Source organism: Carettochelys insculpta, chromosome 9 (genome assembly GCF_033958435.1).
Source record: "Carettochelys insculpta isolate YL-2023 chromosome 9, ASM3395843v1, whole genome shotgun sequence".
NCBI lineage: Eukaryota > Metazoa > Chordata > Testudines > Carettochelyidae > Carettochelys > Carettochelys insculpta.
The window spans coordinates 2,072,131-2,093,485 of record NC_134145.1 but is presented as its reverse complement, the minus strand read 5'-3'; the positions used below and the strand labels follow the sequence as shown (position 1 = coordinate 2,093,485).

At 48.8% G+C, this 21,355-nt stretch overlaps 1 protein-coding gene across 13 annotated transcripts in view; it reads right to left on the bottom strand.

Annotated features, from left to right (window-relative positions):
- The window catches only part of ST3GAL3 (ST3 beta-galactoside alpha-2,3-sialyltransferase 3), a 355,629-nt gene that overhangs the window by 86,406 nt on the left and 247,868 nt on the right, over nt 1-21,355 (bottom strand). For all 13 annotated transcript variants that reach the window (XM_075002696.1, XM_075002691.1, XM_075002688.1 and 10 more), the window contains 3 exons: nt 8,344-8,407; nt 4,486-4,581; nt 851-1,037 (listed from right to left, as the gene is read on the bottom strand). In XM_075002696.1, the coding sequence (XP_074858797.1) occupies nt 851-1,037; nt 4,486-4,581; nt 8,344-8,407 (347 nt within the window). The remainder of the gene's footprint in view (nt 1-850; nt 1,038-4,485; nt 4,582-8,343; nt 8,408-21,355) is intronic.

The window sequence follows — 21,355 nt, the reverse complement described above, 5'->3', positions numbered from 1 at the left end:
TCCTGAGGTCCCTTCCAGCCCTCTGATTCTATGATTCTAAACTAAAGGAAGTACTTCTCCACAGAATGCATCGCTAACCTGTGGAGCTCATTGTCATGGGATGGTGTGGAGACCAAAAGTATAACTGAGATAAAAAATAGTACTGGATAAGTTCATGGAGGACACGTCCACCAAAGCTACTAGCCAAGATGGGCAGGCCGTGGGGCTCACAGCCCCGATGACCCCCTAGGAAAGGCAGGGTACGATGATGGAGGGGCAGCTCTGCGCCCCCAGGAGGGGCAGGGCCACAGAAGGGGCGGGGCTGGGGCTCACTTCCCCCAGGCAGCCTCCATGCCACCTAACCAGGGCACATGACGGCAACCACAGATAGCCCTCAAATATGCCCAGAGCGCAGTACATGGGGGTCCAATTGTAATTTAAAGGGCCAGAAGCCCAGGGCCCTTTTGAATTGCTAGGCCCCAGTGCAGTTGTCCTCATTTCCCCTCTTTGCCCTCCACCAGTGGGCCTGTGGGTAGGGATGCAGCCCCACGGCTCCAGGTGTCCCTAAACCTCCAACTGCCAAAAGCATCTAGCACCGACCACTGTCAGAAATGAGATTCAAAGACTTTTGCTCTGACCCAGCATGGCCCTTCTGACATTCTCCAGGTGAGCCCAGACTACACAGGAGTAGCCAAAGCCACTGAGCTGGCACTGCAAAGCCTATTTCAGGAAAACAGGGCTATGGAAGCGGCAGACCAGCCAGTGAGATGCAGACAGAGAAACCTGCCCAGATCCAGATGCTCCAGGTAAAATCTTGCCATACTAATGATGCTTCTCCCCATCCACCGAACGGACACAGACCAAGTCTTACCACTTTCTCCTTGTAAACGATGTACTTCAGCCACTTGAAATCCTGCCACTTGAATCCAGCCAGAACGAAGAAGGAGTCCTTCTCGTACTGCTCCAGCCTCTGCATGGCCCCCTCAGGGTACGTGATGCGCAGCGTTGTCTTGCCCCCCACATCCTTCTCAAAGCCCTTTATTGGTGCAGAGTTCAGCCTGCAGGGTGACAGAGGAGAGACTCTCATTTACATTCACAGCGGGGGGCGAGGTAGCAGCCACCGGACTGGACTTCCTCGATGAAGGACTCCAGCACTGCCCCTAACTACAGCCATATCTTACTCTCACCAGTCAGGTTCGCCCTGCGGGGTCACGCCAGTGTGCGGCAGTTCCAATCAAAGCAACGCAAACCACTTGATTTAAGAAATCGGAAAAAAAGAAACCCCATAAAAGGCTCTAATGAGCTCAGTCAGGTTAGGGTTTTGGAAAGCTGGTGTGAGTAGTAAGTAAATGCAAGTAAATTAGAAATAGTACTGGCTGAAGAGCCACTACCGCTACAGTGATGGAGCTGAACTTCACAACACAGCTATCCATGACAAATGCTGAAAATCAGCATGGACGCACGCGCACGCAGGAGGACTATCCATGTGCTTCGAGTGCTTAGGGGCTTAGTCTGCACTACTAGAACTTCCCGCAGACACACAAAATCTTACAGCCCCCAGCTCAAAGCCCTCCCGCGTGTTATCGAAAAGCTGCAGCCCGTACTGGAACGTGATGCTACTCCCTCACAGGCTCTAGGTGACAGGCCTGTTCTTTCCTGTTCTGCCCAACCTCAGAAAAATTCTCATTAGCACCCACACAGCGCACCACGGAAATACTAGTCCTGGAACTTTTCTTTGCAACAAACCCCGTTGCCAACTCTGTCCACTTATTTACTCTGGAGACACCATCACTGGACCTCACCATGTCAGTCACACGATCAGGGGCTTGTCTTCCTGCACTTCCACCCATGTTACATATGTCATCATGTGCCAGCAATGCCTCTCTGATGTTTACTTTGGACAGACTGAGCAATCACTTCGCCAAAGAATGAATGGACACCAATTAGACATTAGGCATCTGAATACACATAAACCTGGCAAGTGAGCATTTCAGTTTAGCAGGTCATAGTATCCAACACTTACTGGTTTGAATTTTAAAACAAAGCGACTTTAACACAAGGTTACTAAGGGAGACATCTCAGCTGGAATTTATTCTCGAGTTTGATACTGACCACCTTGGACTCAACAAAGATATCAATGACATTATGCATTGCAAGGACAATTTCCCCCCTCTGATATTTGCAGTGACCCCAAGCAGCCCACCTAACGTACTGGACACTTGCAGGAACTTTTTCCCCTCTTTTCCCCGCTTCCTTCTGTCCCAGCTAGGTGATTTGTCAGGTTTTTAATATCGTTCTTTTAAATTCTCCTAGTCTCAGTTACCAGGAGTCTCCAGGTCTGAAGAAGCAGGTCTGTTCCACAATAGCTCATAACCTAATAAACTGTATTATTATTCTTTCAGGTGCTGTAGGACTGCTTTATTGTTTGACAAAATCTTAAGTCACTTTAAAACAAAATTGCTACAGTATTAAAAACATTCAAGAAATTAAAGTAATTTGGAACTTTTCATACGCTGACCAAAATTTTCAAAGCTAAATCAGTTGACTTAAGGACTCAAGTCCACACATCTGCACAAAAAGGTGCAATTTTCAAAAGCACCATCTGACCGTGGTGCACCAGTCTCACTGACTTCAGACTCCAGCCCTGGTGGTCAAGTACAACCTAGTGAAACGATGGTTGGTTTTGTGACTTACAGCCCACAGGCCTGGAGCTGGTTGCCCCACCCACCCCCAGTTCCTGGTACCAGCCCTCATCTCCCTTGCCCCTAAGCCTCTGCCCCCTCTTTCACTCGGAGCTTACATCTCACCTGGCCCTCACCTTTAAAAATGTCAGTCTTACTTCCAGTCTGGATTTGTCTGGATCCAAATCCCAATCAGCTCAGACAGGGACTGTCTTTATTTCCTCGATTCACATGAAGAGTCTGATGGAGGCCTCCAGGTGCTGCCACTAACCAAACTGCTGATATCACTCCATGGAGGAGTTTCTGGAGGTGCCAAGGATTTAAGGAGGCCCTTCCGCACTGAACACAGTGTGGGGATGCCCCTGTCAGCTGGAGGCCTAGCACTGGGGGAAACCAAGAGCCCTAGTTTGGACCAGCTCAACCCCTTTTCATGGAGTACTGAGGGGTGAGCCTGGGACCACGAGGTCAGCTCTGCTTTTGTTGGTATCTCAGTAAGACTGGTCCAAGTTTTTAAGAGCAAAACTTACAGTCCAAGGTAATCAGCCTATTCATTCAGCCCCACATGGCGTCAACCAGAGCCCCGCTAGGCAACAGGACCTCTGCACCATCTGCTAGCTGTGCCAACAGGCCTCCATATTTCTCTGCCACAGAAATCCACCTCCTTGCTCCCTTACCTACTTCCTGCCAAGCTGCTCTGAAAAGAAGGCGCTCAGCACCCAAAGGAGAGGCACCTCTCCTTCCCCTACTTCCATGGCACTCAAGCAAGCAGGTGGAGATAAACGTTTAAGGTGTCTGCTCCAGCCCGCTCATGCATACAGCTGAGCACTTCACCTGTAAGATTGCCTCTTCACTGCCTCTCACAGGCCCCTGCCAACACAGGTGCTCAGAAACCACCCTCCTCATCCCCGACCACAGAGTCAGTGATGTGAGGAGAAGGGTCATACTCCAGCACGGGAAAATGACACACTCCTGGCCGCACATCCCCCACCCCCATTCTCAGCTCTAGGAATGGTTCTCTTTTTACCTCGCTGCTGAGAGCCTCGTGGAGTTTTTCATTTTGAAATGGGGCTGGAGGTACTTTGGACTGAAACCTAAGTGTGTGGCTACAGGCAAAGAATAGCAGCTTCTTTCCCTTGTTTTCTGGGAAGCACTGGAGTCCCCGGAAGGGACCTCTGACCAGAGAGTGCAGTGCAGCCTAAGGGAGCAGTAAGCACAAGATCATCACAAAGAATGAAGCACTTTCTGCCAGAGGCTGTGGGTGGAGATGCATGAGGGAGGAGGCGGAAAAGATTAATCCCCGTCTGAGCACTTTTCCTGCTGTCCTGAGCCAGGGAGGGGAGACACAAGCTGCTCCTGCTACAGACACTCCCATTTGGGGCCCTGCTCCTACTTAGCTCTGAAGCAGTAGGTCCCGGCCAACACTGCGCTTGTGGGTACTGACAGTACCTGACCTATGGAATCTAACTGGCAGCAGCCATTTAGTAGTAGCTACTTAGATCATATCACTGCACTCGCTGTGGGCACTTGGCAGAGGCAGCTCTTTGGCAAGAGCTTCAGTAAGGAGAGGGCAAGGGCTTCGAACTGTGGCACGGCAGCACGCAGACACTTACAGGTAGGTGAGACAAACCATCTCCCTCGCCAGGAGTGCCAGGAGTTTACAGAACTCGGGCAGCCTGTGCATTTGCCGGGTTATTTTACGCTTCCCTGCCAATGGCCATAGTTCCTGGTCAATGTGTGAATGCTGGAGGCTGAACAGCCGTGTAGTCTGTTCGTGCTAGACCGACAGTGCACAAAAAAATACCAAAACGGGATTCGGAGGACTCACCTGACAACAACATCGTAGTCATCAATTTTCAGCCCCAATGACTTATTTACAAGCACGCCCCCATTTCCCACAATAACACATCGCCGGCAGCTGAGGCTGAGGAGGAAACATACAGAAAAGTTGGTTCTAACATGTTAAAAGTAACTATTGCCCAGAGGCAAAGTTCCATGCAGCCTGCCTCTCTCCAAACCTGACAGGAAACCACGGGCAACATTCAGCACAAAATGCAAAGCCCATTGTGCCGAGGTGGCACAATACCTGGGTCAAATGAAACCCAGTGATCATTCAATCAGTTACCCAACCTCCATTTCACACTGAAATAAACGCATAAATGATAAAATGTCCCTTCTTTCCATCATGTAGACTACACAAGAGGTAAATCTGTCAGCATTTGAGAAATCAACAGCTGTTTGACTGATGGTATCTGAGAATGAACAGAATGGGGACTTAAATGGCAGCCTCTCTCCTCAGTACGATCCCAATGCAGTGCTTGGCTCAGATTCAGAAGACAGGTGATCTGTTCCTGGCTCTGACACTGGTTTGCTGGATGACCCTAACCAAGTCACTTGCTTCCCGATGTCTCAGTTTCCTGGTCTGAAAATGAGGACACTGATATGGATCTCTATAGAGCACTTAAGATATACAAATGAAAAATACTATGTAAAAGCAGGGTGTTAGAATATTATCCTACAGAATATAAGCCACTACAAGGGTCAGAGAAAAATCATCCATTACGGATATGGAAGTAATTACAGTGTTGTTTGGAAAGTAAACACTTATCACAGACTGATAAGAACCAAAGGTAGATTTAAGATAAATTTGCATTCTTTCATCACATGTGCAACATACTTCAGAAAAAATAAAGGGCCAGGCTCTGGCTAGACCTCCTCCTTTGGGTTCCCACTGAAGGGGCCACCCACAAGCACAGCAGATAACACAAGGCCTTGGAGACAAGTGCTGGTCTCCAAAGAAAGGGTTGGGCCCAACGCAGCTGTCAGTGACAGGAGTGCACATGGGACCGAAAGTGTGCTCTCTCTTGAGCTCCCAGGGGAACTCTGGGCGAGCCAGCCAAACTGCTTCCATGGGCTTTCTTCCTGGGTGCCTCACCACACCCTCTTCCCAACACAAGGTGCACCTGAATAGTAACAGAGCGGAAGCCGTGCTAGTCTATACACTATCAAAACAAAAAGCAGTCAAGTAGCACTTTAAAGACTAGCAAAATAGTTTATTAGGTGAGCTTTCGTGGGACAGACCCACTTCTTCAGACCGGCTATGGTGTGAAGAAGTGGGTCTGTCCCACGAAAGCTCACCTAATAAACTATTTTGCTAGTCTTTAAAGTGCTACTTGACTGCTTTTTGTTTTGAAGATGCACCAGGAATGCTAAAGCCCATGGCTGAGATTTTAAATATATGCCTCAGCCCAGGGGGGAGCACCAGCACCACAGCTGTGACAGGGAAAGGGGAATTAGGTTAGCCAACTTTCACAAAGAATCCTTTGATATCAAGCACTCACTTCACTCAACCACTCGTCACGCAACTGTGAAGCCCCTGCCAGGCTTCACTGTTGCTCATGAGGATGAGCCTGAAGTGAATCTCCTGGCTTGGGCTAGAGAACTGAGGACTGACCTGCTGACAGGCCTGTTAGTGGAAGACCTGCACAGAGTTAATAAATTCAGCGCCCAAGGAATACTCAGGAATAGCTTCCAAGAGCAGCTGAAAAGATATCAGAGCACAGGAAGTGAGCCTTTCAGCGCAGCAAAACAGCTTATTAATTAAAGCCATAACTCCTGATATTCCAGCTGTGCAAGCTGCTGGCAGCATCAGTCTCCCTGAACCTCTCTAGGTATCTAAAGGGGGGCTGGAACCAGAACAGGGAAGACCAGTTTAGGGCCACCCTCTCCTCTGAATTAGTCCTAAAAGAAATCAGCCAACCAGCAAGAGCTAGGTCATGGGCCAGTGGAAGATTTTAGTGTGGCTGGGCCTTTTAAGAATTAAAAACCACCCTTGTGGTTTTGTTATTGGACCCATCAGAAACCAATCTCTGCGACACTTGGTATGGGACGGTGAGAGCTTCCTTCGTTACCTGCTGCTGCCTATCCCACTTCCCTCGTGTTGCTGGCCACACCCATTCACTGCAGCTAGTCTTAAATTAGTGACCTAGCTCTGAAGGGCTGTCAGTCATGGAGCCAAGTTCCCTGCTGTAGCCCATCGTATCATCCCACTCACATACACATCAACAGCCGCCGTAAAACTCGTCAGGTTACGCACCCCCACCACTCCAACTGGGAAGCTCTGCTAGTCTGTAAAAGCTCATTGTCCAGGGCAGAAATTGCGTCTTTGATAGAACACCTAACATAATGGGGTCCGTCTGGTGCTGAGGTGGCACCTAGAGGCCCTGAGAACGGTGAGAGTATGGAGGTCTGGCATACCCGGAACCGGAAGCAGTATGGACCAAGAAACTGGAGTGGGAGATCATAAAAGACTGGCATGTTGGAAGAGCAAATGTCCAACTGGCTGTGATACATCACCAGATCCAAGATGCAGAGCCATGCAGAGCTTTGACCGGAGGACCAGAACTTTCAAAAGGACATGCTGACCAAGGCAGAGCAGGGTGGATAGATGTGACAGGAGGAATGATATGGCTGGATTCATTGGCGATTAAGATCATCTTGGGCACTGCACTCAGGAGTGACTGGAGGATGTAACACAGAAGTCACGAAGGTCGAGAGGATGGTATAGTTATAAGCAATCGAGGCAGAAGATTACCCAGAGCATGAAACAGAGGCTTAGGCAACGGAAAAGAAATGGAGGGATATAGTTTCAAAATGATGCAGAGAAAGCAGGGTGTGGTGGTAAGAGCCAGCACTTGTGACATCAGTGGTGCCGACAGCTGCCCCGGGCGCCAGTGCAAGGTGGGAGGGGGTCCAGCTCCGCGCCCCAGAAGGGGCAGGGTCAAGACTCGTCAGATCTCAGCACCACCTGGACTGCAGCTGTTGCTCTGGAAGCACAAAGGCACGGGGAGTGAGGAGGCGGCTGCGAGTTGCAGGAAGGTCCAGAGTGCTGATGTGCTTGGTGGCCCTGGAAGTTTGACTAGAAGGAGAGTAGGGGTTAGAGGGCCAGAGAGCAAGAACTTGGCAAGAGCGAGATCAAAGCAGCACAAACCATCTGTAAAGAGCAGGGATGACATGCCTCAAAAGCTCCCAAGCCTGTGAAAAAATGTACTGCAGGTCCAGGAACTGACATTTGAGGGAGTTAGTCCAAGGCTGAAGGCCAATGCAAGCGGTTAAGGCTCAGACAGCTGATGATAAAAGTGCCAAGGGTTTTCCAGAACAAGCTCTACCATAGGAGCAGAATGCCTAAAGAAGCTTGATCTGTATATATAAACATGCATTACACCAAGATCTCCCTGGAACTTCCTACATTCAACTGTCACTGACTCAACCACGGCAATCACACCGAGCAGCCTTACGAGAGAGATTCGTGAACTGCTCGTCAGCACAAGCTGCACCCCTTCTCCTTTGTTTGAATATTTTAGTGTGATTTGGCTGTGTTGCCAGCACACTGCTGGAAAATGGGAAGAGGGTATAAAACAGTAACCAACACCTAGCCAGCTACCGGTCTGAAAAAGCTAGCAATGGTGCGCTCTTAGAAGAAAAAAATTCGGAAGCAGTCACAATGTAAACCTACTCTTCATATGTCTGAGCCAACAAAAGCTTCTAGAGCTCACTGGAAGGAGAACTCCAGTCACAGCTTCTAACCCAAACCCAAAGCACAGACAAACACCTGGGAGACTGCATTTCGGAAATGTGATTAACTTTCGTCATTTGCTCCTGTTGCTTCAGCAGGGCCTCTCCTTACCTGTCAAGGGCTGGAGTGAGGCGATAATCTTTGGTTGCCGACAGGATGGCTTTGATCAGATTATCTAGGGAGAAAGGAAAGATGGCATTAGAAAGGTCATCCCATTCCAGACAGGTTTTCACCTTCAATGAAGACTACGTGCAAGGTGGAGTAAGTTAGGGAGTCCACACATGCAATTTGGGCCTTGTCAACATTACCAAGTTTTGCTGACAAAAACTGCCCTTGGGTGATAAGACAGAGAGTGTACAAACTGGAACACAAATAGCTCCAGCACATGAGGAATCGTCACTTTCTCCTGCACTCCACTCCTTTTAAAAAATCTGACTATGACAGCTGGACCTACACAACTTGTGAGGTTTTATCACTTTCAAATGCCTCCCTTACCAGCCAACATGTACTTTGGCACGTTTCACTGAACTTTATCTTAATCAACAACGGAAAGTCTTACAATGGAACAATGTTCTTATTTTGTGTTCCACAAATTCACACAGCAATCCCTTCAGTCCCAGGTACCAGCTGTTCAAGCATTTTCTTGCATGGATGTGTGTCACATGGGATGTTACACAGTTAGCAACTCCAAAACAGACATACGTTACCACCTCGCATTGTCAAAGTGCTTTCTCAAAGCCTCCCTGAGCAGCCCTAGTACCTGCCTGCTCAAACTCTGCAGAAAAGTGCTGTGCCTCAGTGCTTCACCCTGAGCAAACCTTTCACCCTCATATTCACACAGTATGAAGCATACAGCTATAACTATGGGAATATTATACTCAATAAGGTCTAGCCTGCCATAGAGACGCCTCCATCTCATCTTCAATCTGTTACCATACTCTCAATCTTTTCCAGGCAGCGGAACGGTCTGCGTTTGCAGCCTTAATAATACCTCTTTGAAAAATTGCCAACTGTCTTCAACTGTTTATCCTCTTAAACTTCAACTGTTTATCCTCTTTCCATTCAACCTTACCTACCAGCACTCTGGGTTTGCCGTTGACGATGAAGCTCCCAATGTGGATGTGATCTGGCGACAGAGGGAGCAAGCCTGAAAATGATTTGGTAACTTTATTTTTGTCAATTTTTGCACGTCAACATTAATTTCATCAACAAAACTTCATAGTTTAGACATAACCTTACATTCTAAAGAGCTGAAGGGAAGTGGCTGTTCAGAGTAACGGTAACCCACTTATATGTCTATGTTTTGATATTCTTAGAGTTGATCTAAGTCTAGACCCACAGGGTGTAAGATACTTGAACTCAAGGGAATCCCATGTGACACATTCAGAGGTGATGTGTAAGTTACATGTGGTTGATAAGAGGATGTGAATAAGCAAATCTAACACACTCTGAGTTGGTGTTTCATCCATGTTGAAGGAGCCAGAAGAAAGTGTAAGTTACATCAACTTAGAATTCGCACCACAAATTATATAAGCAGAATTATTTCCCTTCCCACACAAAGACATTGTAATGCTGAAAAAGATGCACTAAAGTGAAATCTGTCTAATGACGGTTCACCAACTACCACAGATGGGTGCCTAATGAAGACTGCCTACTACAGGGGGATTGGAACTGCACCTGGCACATTTAGGGGAGTCCCTTTAAAATGAGAATTTGCCTAGTAAAGGAAACCAGTTACGTGTTATTTGCAGAGTGCTGCAAATCAGGTCTCTCACACTAGATGCTGCACATACATATAAGGAGCAGTCGCTGCCCCAAAGCTAGTGTAATCTAAATTAAGAGCAAGCTCAACAAGGTGGGGTGACATACTACTGGAGGTAACAGAGATAAACGACCATGTGAGTCATTAGCAGGAAGGCACATTCCGAACACGGAATATTAGCTATTGTGGTGGGTCTCTGACAGCCTCCTACCTCAGCAGTGGGAGCTGACATTCACCACAGGAGGAAGTGTTCAAACAATGCTGTTTGTTATTACAAAAGACAGATATTTCACCCCATTTATTCCACTTTGCTTCCTTTGAAGCATTTCTGTTGCCCTGATCAGAACAGCTGCTTGCAGACTTCCTCTCCAGCACTGCCACTGGTGTCCTGCATACTTCCTGTGACAGCGCCAGCCTCCTTGTGCCCACAGAGGGCACCATGCCACAGGCCACTCCCTCACACAGCTCAGACTTTGACATTGGCTGGAAAGCATGCATTATGAGGGCTGCAGTTCCCACGCTGTGTCCCAGAAAAGCATCAACAGGCAGGCTCCCATGAGCTGCTGAGTCCACTTCCAACTTTTTAGACAGCAGAAACACCCACTTAATCATCAAGTGGATGATAACCTCGAGTTTTATTCTGTCATCTTTCTAGCTGACATCCAGTGGTGCCTGGTACATTCTAGTCAAACCCATCCTACACTTTATGGCACACTGGTTTCATCTGATTACAGCACTTACCATGAAAGCCTCTATTTTTCACATCCCACCACTTAAATTAACAGCTTCTCCCACCGGACAGGACAAGGGTGCAAGGGAGAGCTGCGTGGGAGTCAAGGACCAGGTGGGAAAAAGCTATGTAATGATGATACAAGAAAGGAAAGAACAACAACAGAAAATGATTAATCTATTACAGGCTACCAGGGTGGGCCAGTGGAAGGAGCTTCGGCGAACAATCACAACTCAACACTGAGACTCAAAAACTTTCCAAATTGCATTGCAGACAACCCAGAAAAGCAGTGCCAGCCAGAGGAACAGGCTCTCTGGAAGGGAGTGTTAGCTGATGTGAGAATAAGGCTGTGGCTGGGCTAGAGAACAGCACCAGCATGCCCCATGCAGCGCCTTCCCATTAGTGATGCCAAGCTGCGGTCTGAACCATCACAGTTTGGCCCTGTGCTCATACACTGCTGCTCTACATGCTGGCAGCTGTAATGCTTTTGGAGTACCCAACCCACACGTACTGGCTTGGATCCTGGAAAAAACACTTGCTGCCCCTGACCTGTTGTTCTCTGAGAATTCTTGCGCATGCCCATTATGCCGGAATTGTCTGAGCACCCTGTGCACTGCGCCAGGAAGTCCTGGCACGATGGGTTTCACAGCTGAGCTGCTGAAGTGCCGACAGAAAGGGTGAAGCCTCCCTGCTACGGTTCCCTCTGTGCAGATTTTTCCCACTCGTGGTCAGAACTTTTTATGCGCACCGAGGCATGTGTGGATGTGCAGCACCACTGGAGACACCACGCTAGGTACGGGCACGCTGCTGGGCTGCACCAGAATCTCTTCTGAACAGCAGCACAAGTGCACAGCCAAGAGGGAACACTTGGCCAAACCTCATCATATGGGAGCAGGATTCCTGTACGTCAAGGGCATCCTATGGGTTTCCCAGATGCAGGAGGGGATAATCCCAGCCATGGGTACCATACATCAGAGAGATAAGGCTCTGTACTTGCTGAACTTTCAAAGGTCTAGGATATCTCTGAGCTTTGTGTATTAGAAAACAAAGAGAATAAACCCCCTGCTCCCTGGTGTAGAAATCGAAATGCTTCTCTGGTTCCCAAGGAACATGGAGTCTGAAGAGGAACTGACACGGGAGGAGGGAGGATAAAAGAAAATGCTGGACATCTGGATTCCATCGTGCTTAGCTCCCATGTGGTCAAGGGTGTGGAGCGGTACGCATTCAGGAAATAGGCTACCCTGTCCTGGAAAGGTGGAGAAGGGTAGCAGGAGCGAGGCTGAGTAGCACCCTGTTTATTGTGTCGAGTGCAGTATGTATGACTACCTACCCTGTGGGCGGGTGGCGTATGTGTGCGCTCGATGCAAGGAGCTCCTGGCCCTCAGAGACTGAGTGCGTGCCTTGGAGGCCAGGGTGGCTGAACTGGAGGAGCTAAGGAAGGCAGAGGTGTTTGTTGATGAGACTTTCCGGGACATAGTAGGGCTGTCCCACCTCCAATCTGACAGTCCTGATGCTGTTACGGAGGATGAAAGGCTCAGGGAAGGAGAGCAGTCAATGGGAGCAGAGGGAAACCATCCCATAGTTGGGACCCTCCTTCCAGAGGGTGCTGTTGTATCCTCTCATGCCGAGGATACTTCTCCGGGGGAGGGAGCGCCAGCTGTTAGGAAGAAGCAGGTTTTAGTAGTGGGTGATTTGATCATTAGAAATATAGATAGTTGGGTTTGTGATGACCAGGAGAACCGTATGGTGACTTGCCTGCCTGGTGCGAAGGCTGTGGATCTCTCGAGGCATCTAGACAGACTTATGGGCAGTGCTGGGGAGGAGCTGGTGGTTGTGGTACATGTCGGTACCAATGACATAGGGAAGGGTAGAAGAGATGTTCTGGAGGCCAAATTTAGGTTACTAGGAAAGAGACTGAAATCCAGAACATCTATGGTGGCATTCTCTGAAATGCTTCCAGTTCCACGCGCAGGGCCAGATAGACAGGCAGAACTTCAGAGTCTCAATGCGTGGATGAGACGATGGTGTAGGGAAGAGGGATTTAGATTTATTAGGAACTGGGGACACTTTTGGGGTAGGGGGAGCCTATACAGGAATGATGGGCTCCACCTAAATCAAGGTGGATCCAGACTGCTGGCATTAAACATTAAAAAGGTTGTAGAGCAGTTTTTAAACTAAGAGGTGGGGGAAAGCCGATTGGTGCGGGGGAGCACCTGGATCGGACGGAGACTTCTCTTACACGAGGCTCCATAGATAGGGATTCCCTAGAAGTTAGTCAGATAGGGAACGTGGGAAATAATATATGGGCAAGATCAGATGTGAAACAATCGCATAGAAAAAAATCCAACACGTCTGTGAAAGGCGGACATGTCAATAGTGGTAGTTTTTTTAAAGTGCTTTTACACAAATGCTAGGAGTCTGTCTAATAAGATGGGTGAACTGGAGTACCTCATATCAAAGGAGGAGGTTGACATAATAGGCATCTCAGAAACATGGTGGAATGAGGACAATCAGTGGGACACTATCATACCGGGATATAAATTATATCGGAAAGACAGAACAGGTCGTGCGGGTGGCGGAGTGGTACTATATGTGAAGGATAATATAGAATCAAATGAAACAAAAATCCTAAAGGAATCAAAATGTTCCATAGAATCATTATGGATAACAATTCATTCCTCTAATATGAATATGGCATTAGGAATATATTACCGACCACCTAACCAGGACAGTGATAGTGATGCTGAAATGTTAAGGGAGATTAGAGAGGCTATCACAATAAAAAACACAGTAATAACAGGAGATTTCAATTATCCCCGTATTGACTGGGTACATGTCACCTCAGGACGGGATTCAGAGATTAAATTTCTTGATGCCTTAAATGACTGCTTCTTGGAGCAGCTAGTACAGGAACCCACAAGGGGAGAGTCAATTCTCGATCTAGTCCTGACTGGAACGCAGGATCTGGTCCAAGAGGTAACTGTTACTGGACCGCTTGGAAATAGTGACCACAATATAATAACTTTTAATATTCCTGTGTTGGGAAGAACACCTCAGCGGTCAAACACTCCGGCAGTTAATTTCAAAAAGGGGAATTACACTAAAATGCGGAAGCTAGTTAAACAGAAACTGAAAGGTAGAGTAACTAAACTAAAATCCCTGGAAGCTGCATGGAAACTGTTTAAAGACACCGTACTAGAGGCCCAACTTAAATGTATACCCCAAATAAAAAAAACACAGTAAGAGACCTAACAAAGAACCACCATGGCTTAACAGCCATGTTAAAAAGGCAGTGAGAGAGAAAAGGGCAGCTTTTAAAGAGTGGAAGTCAAATCCTAGTGAGGAAAATAGAAAGGAACACAAACACTCCCAAATTAAGTGTCATAATGTAATAAGAAAAGCCAAAAAAGATTTTGAGGAACAGCTAGCCAAAAATTCAAAAAACGACAGTAAAATGTTTTTTAAATACATTAGAAGCAGGAAGCCCGCTAAAAAAGCAGTGGGGCCCTTGGACGATAAAGATATAAAAGGAGTGATCAAGGAAGACAGTGCCATTGCGGAGCGATTACATGATTTCTTTGCTTCAGTCTTCATGGCTGAGGGTGTTACAGAGGTTCCTAAATCTGAGCCAGCCTTCTTAGGTGACAAATCTGAGGAACTCTCCCAGATTGAAGTGACATTACAGGAGGTTTTGGAGTTAACTGATAAGCTGAATAGTAACAAGTCTCCAGGACCAGACGGCATTCACCCAAGGGTTCTGAAAGAACTCAAATGTGAAATTGCAGAGTTAACAACAGTGGTTTGTAACCTATCCTTTAAATCCACTTCGGTACCCAATGACTGGAAGACGGCCAATATAACGCCAATATTTAAAAAAGGCTCCAGAGCAGACCCTGGCAATTATAGACCGATAAGTCTAATATCAGTACCAGGCAAATTAGTAGAAACAATAGTAAAGAATAAAATTGCAAGGCACGTAGAAGAGCATGAATTGTTGGGCAAAAGTCAGCATGGTTTCTGCAGAGGGAAGTTGTGTCTAACTAATTTATTAGAATTCTTTGAAGGGGTTAATAAACATGCAGACAAGGGGCACCCAGTGGACATAATATACCTAGATTTCCAGAAAGCCTTTGACACAGTCCCACACCAAAGGCTTTTATGTAAATTAGGCGGTCATGGGATAGGAGGAAAGATCCTTTCATGGATCGGGAATTGGTTAAAAGACAGAAAACAAAGGGTTGGAATAAATGGTAAATTTTCACAATGGAGGGGGGTAACTAGTGGTGTTCCCCAGGGGTCAGTCCTGGGACCGATCCTGTTCAACTTGTTCATCAATGATCTAGAAAATGAGGTAAGCAGTGAGGTGGCAAAGTTTGCAGATGACACCAAGTTGTTCAGGACAGTCAAAACCAAAAGGGATTGTGAAGAACTACAAAAAGATCTCAGCAAACTGAGTGACTGGGCAGCAAAATGGCAAATGAAATTTAATGTGGGTAAGTGTAAGGTAATGCATGTTGGAAAAAATAACCCAAATTACACATACTACATGATGGGGTCAAATTTAGCTACGACAGATCAGGAAAGGGATCGGTTATAGTGGATAGTTCTCTGAAGACATCCATGCAGTGTGCAGCGGCAGTTAGTAAAGCAAATAGGATGTTAGGAATTATTAAAAAAGGGATAGATAATAAGACAAAAGATATCATACTTCCCCTATATAAAACTATGGTACACCCACATCTTGAGTACTGTGTGCAGATGTGGTCTCCTCACCTCAAAAAAAGATATATTGGCATTAGAAAAGGTTCAGAAAAGGGCGACTAAGATGATTACGGGGTTTGGAACGGGTCCCATATGGGGAGAGGCTAGAGAGACTGGGACTTTTCAGTCTGGAAAAGAGGCGATTGAGGGGCGATATGATAGAGGTATATAAAATTATGAATGGTGTGGAGAAAGTGAATATAGAAAAATTATTTACCTTTTCCCATAATACAAGAACTAGGGGACACCAAATGAAATTGATGGGTAGTAGGTTCAAAACTAATAAAAGGAAATTTTTCTTCACACAGCGCACAGTCAACCTGTGGAACTCCTTGCCGGAGGAGGCTGTGAAGGCCAGGACTCTATTAGGGTTTAAAAAAGAGCTCGATAAATTTTTGCAGGTTAGGTCCATAAATGGCTATTAGCCAGGGGTAAAGTATGGTGCCCCAGCCTTCAGTACAAGGGCAGGAGATGGATGGCAGGAGATAAATCACTTGATCATTGTCTTCTGTTCTCCTTCTCTGGAGCACCTGGCATTGGCCACTGTCAGCAGACGGGATACTGGGCTGGATGGACCTTTGATCTGACCCAGTATGGCCATTCTTATGTTCTTATGTTATGTTCACCCTCTCTGGTCCTTTGTGTGCTTGTATTCCATACCATATATATTTCACAGAAGAGACCAGAACTTCTCAAATGGAAGGCCCTGACCTAAAAGGAAGTTGCAAGGAAGGCATCACAAGGTTATTTTAGTTTTGCCACTCTTAATGCAGAGTTGGGAGTCTCTGCACAATTCCTTTTAGGGTCTGGACCCCTATCATTACAATGTGAAATTTCAGATTTAAATAGCTGAAATCATGAAGTTTGCGATTTTTTAAATCCTGTGACTGTGAAACTCACCAAAATGGACCCTAACTTTGGCAGGTCCTAGTTACAGCCCTTCTGCAGAATCCACTGCGCTGAAAGAAGCCTGCGCAGCTGATGGAGAGATGAGGCAGCCCTCAACAAGTGAGTGAAACTCTGCTTTCAAATCTTCCCACCAGACCTGCTGATTGGGGGCAGAGGGGCAAATGGGGCAGTTACCCCTGGGTTCAGTGTTTCAGGCACCAGTGGTGGCAGGAGCTCTGAGCCCCTGTGCACTGCAGGGGCAGCGCTGACGCAGCTGCATGCGCTGTGAGGGAGTGCGGGAGGTGAGGCCCAGCACTGTGGTCTGGGTGACACCGAGAGCTGTCCCTTTCACTCTTGGCCCCCTCCCTTGTGAGGAGCAGAACCAGGCCCACTTTGCCCAGGGCCTACAGTGGCTGTCAGTCCTAGTGCTTCCTGCTGCTTGCTTGTGAACTGAGATATTGCCTCCGCGTTCTGGAAGCCCTACAAGAGAGCATGCAGGGTGGCAACGTGCAGGTCTAAACCTGCTGTAGAATAAAAGTTTCCCAGCGAAGGTCAGGCTTTTCGAATCTTTGCCTTTGGGGTTAGATTTCACCAGCCACCACTGCTCTTCCCACTCAACATGGACACACTGAAAGATCCGGCTGTGGGATGTGGATCACAGTGCTCAAACCCTGGAAGCAGAACCTAAAAACAGAAGAGGCAAAAGAGACAGCTCGTAGGCTGTTCATGAGGTTCCAGGCCAGACTGCAAATCCACAGCAAGCCGAGGTAAATTCTGAGCTTGGGAACCCACTGATGGACGAGCACCTACCAACAGAGATCTCTCAGCATGGTCAGGAGAAGCTCTCTCCTGGGGAATCTACTTGTCTGAGACACAGTGCTGTAGACATAATCCCGGAAGCATCCCTCCAGGTGTCCAATGGAGCAGTGCAGGGTCTAGTAAAGTATCTGCCCGCAGGCATGTCTGGGCTCCTGGCAGACGTTATCTCAGACCCACCCAAGGGAGTGAGAACACAATCGAGAGAAAACTCTTAGCTCTCACTGACGACACACCCTACAGCCTGCCTTACACTAGCTCTCACTGACAACACACCCTACAGCCTGCCTTACACTAGCTCTCACTGACGACACACCCTGCAGCCTGCCTTACACTAGCTCTCACTGACGACCCACCCTGCAGCCTGCCTTACACTAGCTCTCACTGACGACACACCCTGCAGCCTGCCTTACACTAGCTCTCACTGACGACACACCCTACAGCCTGCCTTACACTAGCTCTCACTGACGACCCACCCTGCAGCCTGCCTTACACTAGCTCTCACTGATGACCCACCCTGCAGCCTGCCTTACACTAGCTCAGTGACGACACACTCTGCAGCCTGCCTTACACTAGCTCAGTGACGACACACCCTACAGCCTGCCTTACACTAGCTCTCACTGACGACCCACCCTGCAGCCTGCCTTACACTAGCTCTCACTGACGACACACTCTGCAGCCTGCCTTACACTAGCTCAGTGACGACACACCCTGCAGCCTGCCTTACACTAGCTCTCACTGACAACACACCCTACAGCCTGCCTTACATTAGCTCTCACTGACGACACACCCTACAGCCTGCCTTACACTAGCTCTCACTGACGACACACCCTACAGCCTGCCTTACACTAGCTCAGTGACGACACACTCTGCAGCCTGCCTTACACTAGCTCAGTGACGACACACCCTACAGCCTGCCTTACACTAGCTCTCACTGACGACCCACCCTGCAGCCTACCTTACACTAGCTCTCACTGACGACACACTCTGCAGCCTGCCTTACACTAGCTCAGTGACGACACACCCTGCAGCCTGCCTTACACTAGCTCTCACTGACAACACACCCTACAGCCTGCCTTACACTAGCTCTCACTGACGACACACCCTGCAGCCTGCCTTACACTAGCTCTCACTGACGACACACCCTGCAGCCTGCCTTACATTAGCTCTCACTGACGACACACCCTACAGCCTGCCTTACACTAGCTCTCACTGACGACACACCCTACAGCCTGCCTTACACTAGCTCAGTGACGACACACTCTGCAGCCTGCCTTACACTAGCTCAGTGACGACACACCCTACAGCCTGCCTTACACTAGCTCTCACTGACGACCCACCCTGCAGCCTGCCTTACACTAGCTCAGTGACGACACACTCTGCAGCCTGCCTTACACTAGCTCAGTGACGACACACCCTGCAGCCTGCCTTACACTAGCTCTCACTGACGACACACCCTACAGCCTGCCTTACACTAGCTCTCACTGACGACACACCCAACAGCCTGCCTTACACTAGCTCTCACTGACAACACACCCTGCAGCCTGCCTTACACTAGCTCAGTGACGACACACTCTGCAGCCTGCCTTACACTAGCTCAGTGACGACACACCCTACAGCCTGCCTTACACTAGCTCAGTGACGACACACTCTGCAGCCTGCCTTACACTAGCTCAGTGACGACACACCCTGCAGCCTGCCTTACACTAGCTCTCACTGACGACACACCCTGCAGCCTGCCTTACACTAGCTCTCACTGACGACCCACCCTGCAGCCTGCCTTACACTAGCTCTCACCGACGACCCACCCTGCAGCCTGCCTTACACTAGCTCTCACTGACGACACACCCTACAGCCTGCCTTACACTAGCTCTCACTGACGACACACCCAACAGCCTGCCTTACACTAGCTCTCACTGACGACCCACCCTACAGCCTGCCTTACACTAGCTCTCACTGACAACACACCCTACAGCCTGCCTTACACTAGCTCTCACTGACGACCCACCCTACAGCCTGCCTTACACTAGCTCTCACTGACGACCCACCCTACAGCCTGCCTTACACTAGCGCTCAGTGATGACACACCCTGCAGCCTGCCTTACACTAGCTCTCACTGACGACACACCCTGCAGCCTGCCTTACACTAGCTCTCACTGACGACCCACCCTGCAGCCTGCCTTACACTAGCTCTCACTGACGACACACCCTGCAGCCTGCCTTACACTAGCTCTCACTGACGACCCACCCTGCAGCCTGCCTTACACTAGCTCAGTGACGACACACCCTACAGCCTGCCTTACACTAGCTCAGTGACGACACACCCTACAGCCTGCCTTACACTAGCTCTCACTGACGACACACCCTGCAGCCTGCCTTACACTAGCTCAGTGACGACACACCCTACAGCCTGCCTTACACTAGCTCAGTGACGACACACTCTGCAGCCTGCCTTACACTAGCTCAGTGATGACACACTCTGCAGCCTGCCTTACACTAGCTCAGTGACGACACACCCTACAGCCTGCCTTACACTAGCGCTCAGTGACGACACACCCTGCAGCCTGCCTTACACTAGCTCTCACTGACGACCCACCCTGCAGCCTGCCTTACACTAGTTCTCACTGACGACACACCCTGCAGCCTGCCTTACACTAGCTCAGTGACGACACACCCTGCAGCCTGCCTTACACTAGCTCAGTGACGACCCACCCTGCAGCCTGCCTTACACTAGCTCAGTGACGACACACCCTGCAGCCTGCCTTACACTGTGAGGACGAATTGGAGTATTCGGAGACAGGGGTGGTGTCCTCAGGGTCTGAGATCTTAATCGATGTTGGGGGAAGCCTGGGTGAGCTCCTAACCACCCATAACGTGCAGCATGAACAGGCTGGTACCTGATCAGAAGTGCAAGGAGGCAGTACTACGCCAGCCACTGGTGCTCCCAAAGGAGAGCATACCAGTGCTGACAATCTCAGCAGCAGTGCTGACAGCCCAAACAACTCACTGGCCACAGCATAAGCTGTAGTCAGTACAGACGTGTGTCATTGTGCAGGGATAACTGCTCCATTGCTGCTAGAGAAGGAGCCAGTCCTGATGGTCCCTGGAGGGGAACCGGAGTCAATGGCTCAGGTTTCTCTGGAAAAGCAAGTACCAGCACGGCAAGATGGAAGGTGCACTCCACTCTTGGTGCCAGAATAACATCTGTAGGGGAGACCTGGGGTTCGGCTTCAGAAGAGCCTACTAGTAATTTCTTCTTGTGCTTCTGGATCTGGGGCCATTCTGAAGCCTTTGGACTGGCATGAGATTGTGTTGGAGACTGGGATGTCCTCTGGCTCTTGTGTACGGCAAAGCTGGTGGTCCAGCTGGGAGGCAGTCAAAGACAGCCTTGAATGACTGAGGGAGTTCTGACCTCAGTGCAAGGGCAGTTTCCATGAGGATGTAGCTGAAACGTTCCTCCTGAATAGCACAACTGATAAAAGGGGTCTGGCCCTTCAGATGCTTTTGCTGGAAGCATTACCACACCGCCTGTGTCCACGTGATGCTGCATACCCTAGATAACATACCTTGTAAACTAGCCTCTTCCTTTCTTAAAAATGGAAACATCTCCCTCCCCCAGCCTTAGACACACTTTCCAAGGAAGCCAGAGATGCAGTCCTGCTGCTGCCAGCACAGGGACGCAGCGGCTGCTGCGTGACATCCAGGGAGCGAGAATGAAGACTCCTAGGAAAGGCCCTGTGGACCAGCTGCATTTGTTTATGAAGCCTGATTACTCATCCCTCACTTTCATCTGGCACTACTCACAGAGTCTCCCATCTGCCAGGCTGGAGCATCCAGCCCCTCCACTGAGCTATGCACGAGTCACTTGGTGTCATTTCCAAACAAGTTAATGATTCACCAGCTAGGCCTCTGCATCTCTTCGAAGGGCACGGTCACCGTACGCAAGGGCATCTCAGCAAGCTCCCTACACTTCCAGACCATGCTGTTTCCCTGAGTGACTGAAGGGCGCTGGGTGAGTCCCAGACACTAGGCAGAACTCCTTACAATTACCTGTGGTTCTTTGGTAATTAAAGTGACCATAGATGCACTGGCATGAAAGGGGGTGTCTGGACACAAATACATGGGGGTTACAGTGCAGTGCCTGAGGACAGAGAGCTCTTTCCTGA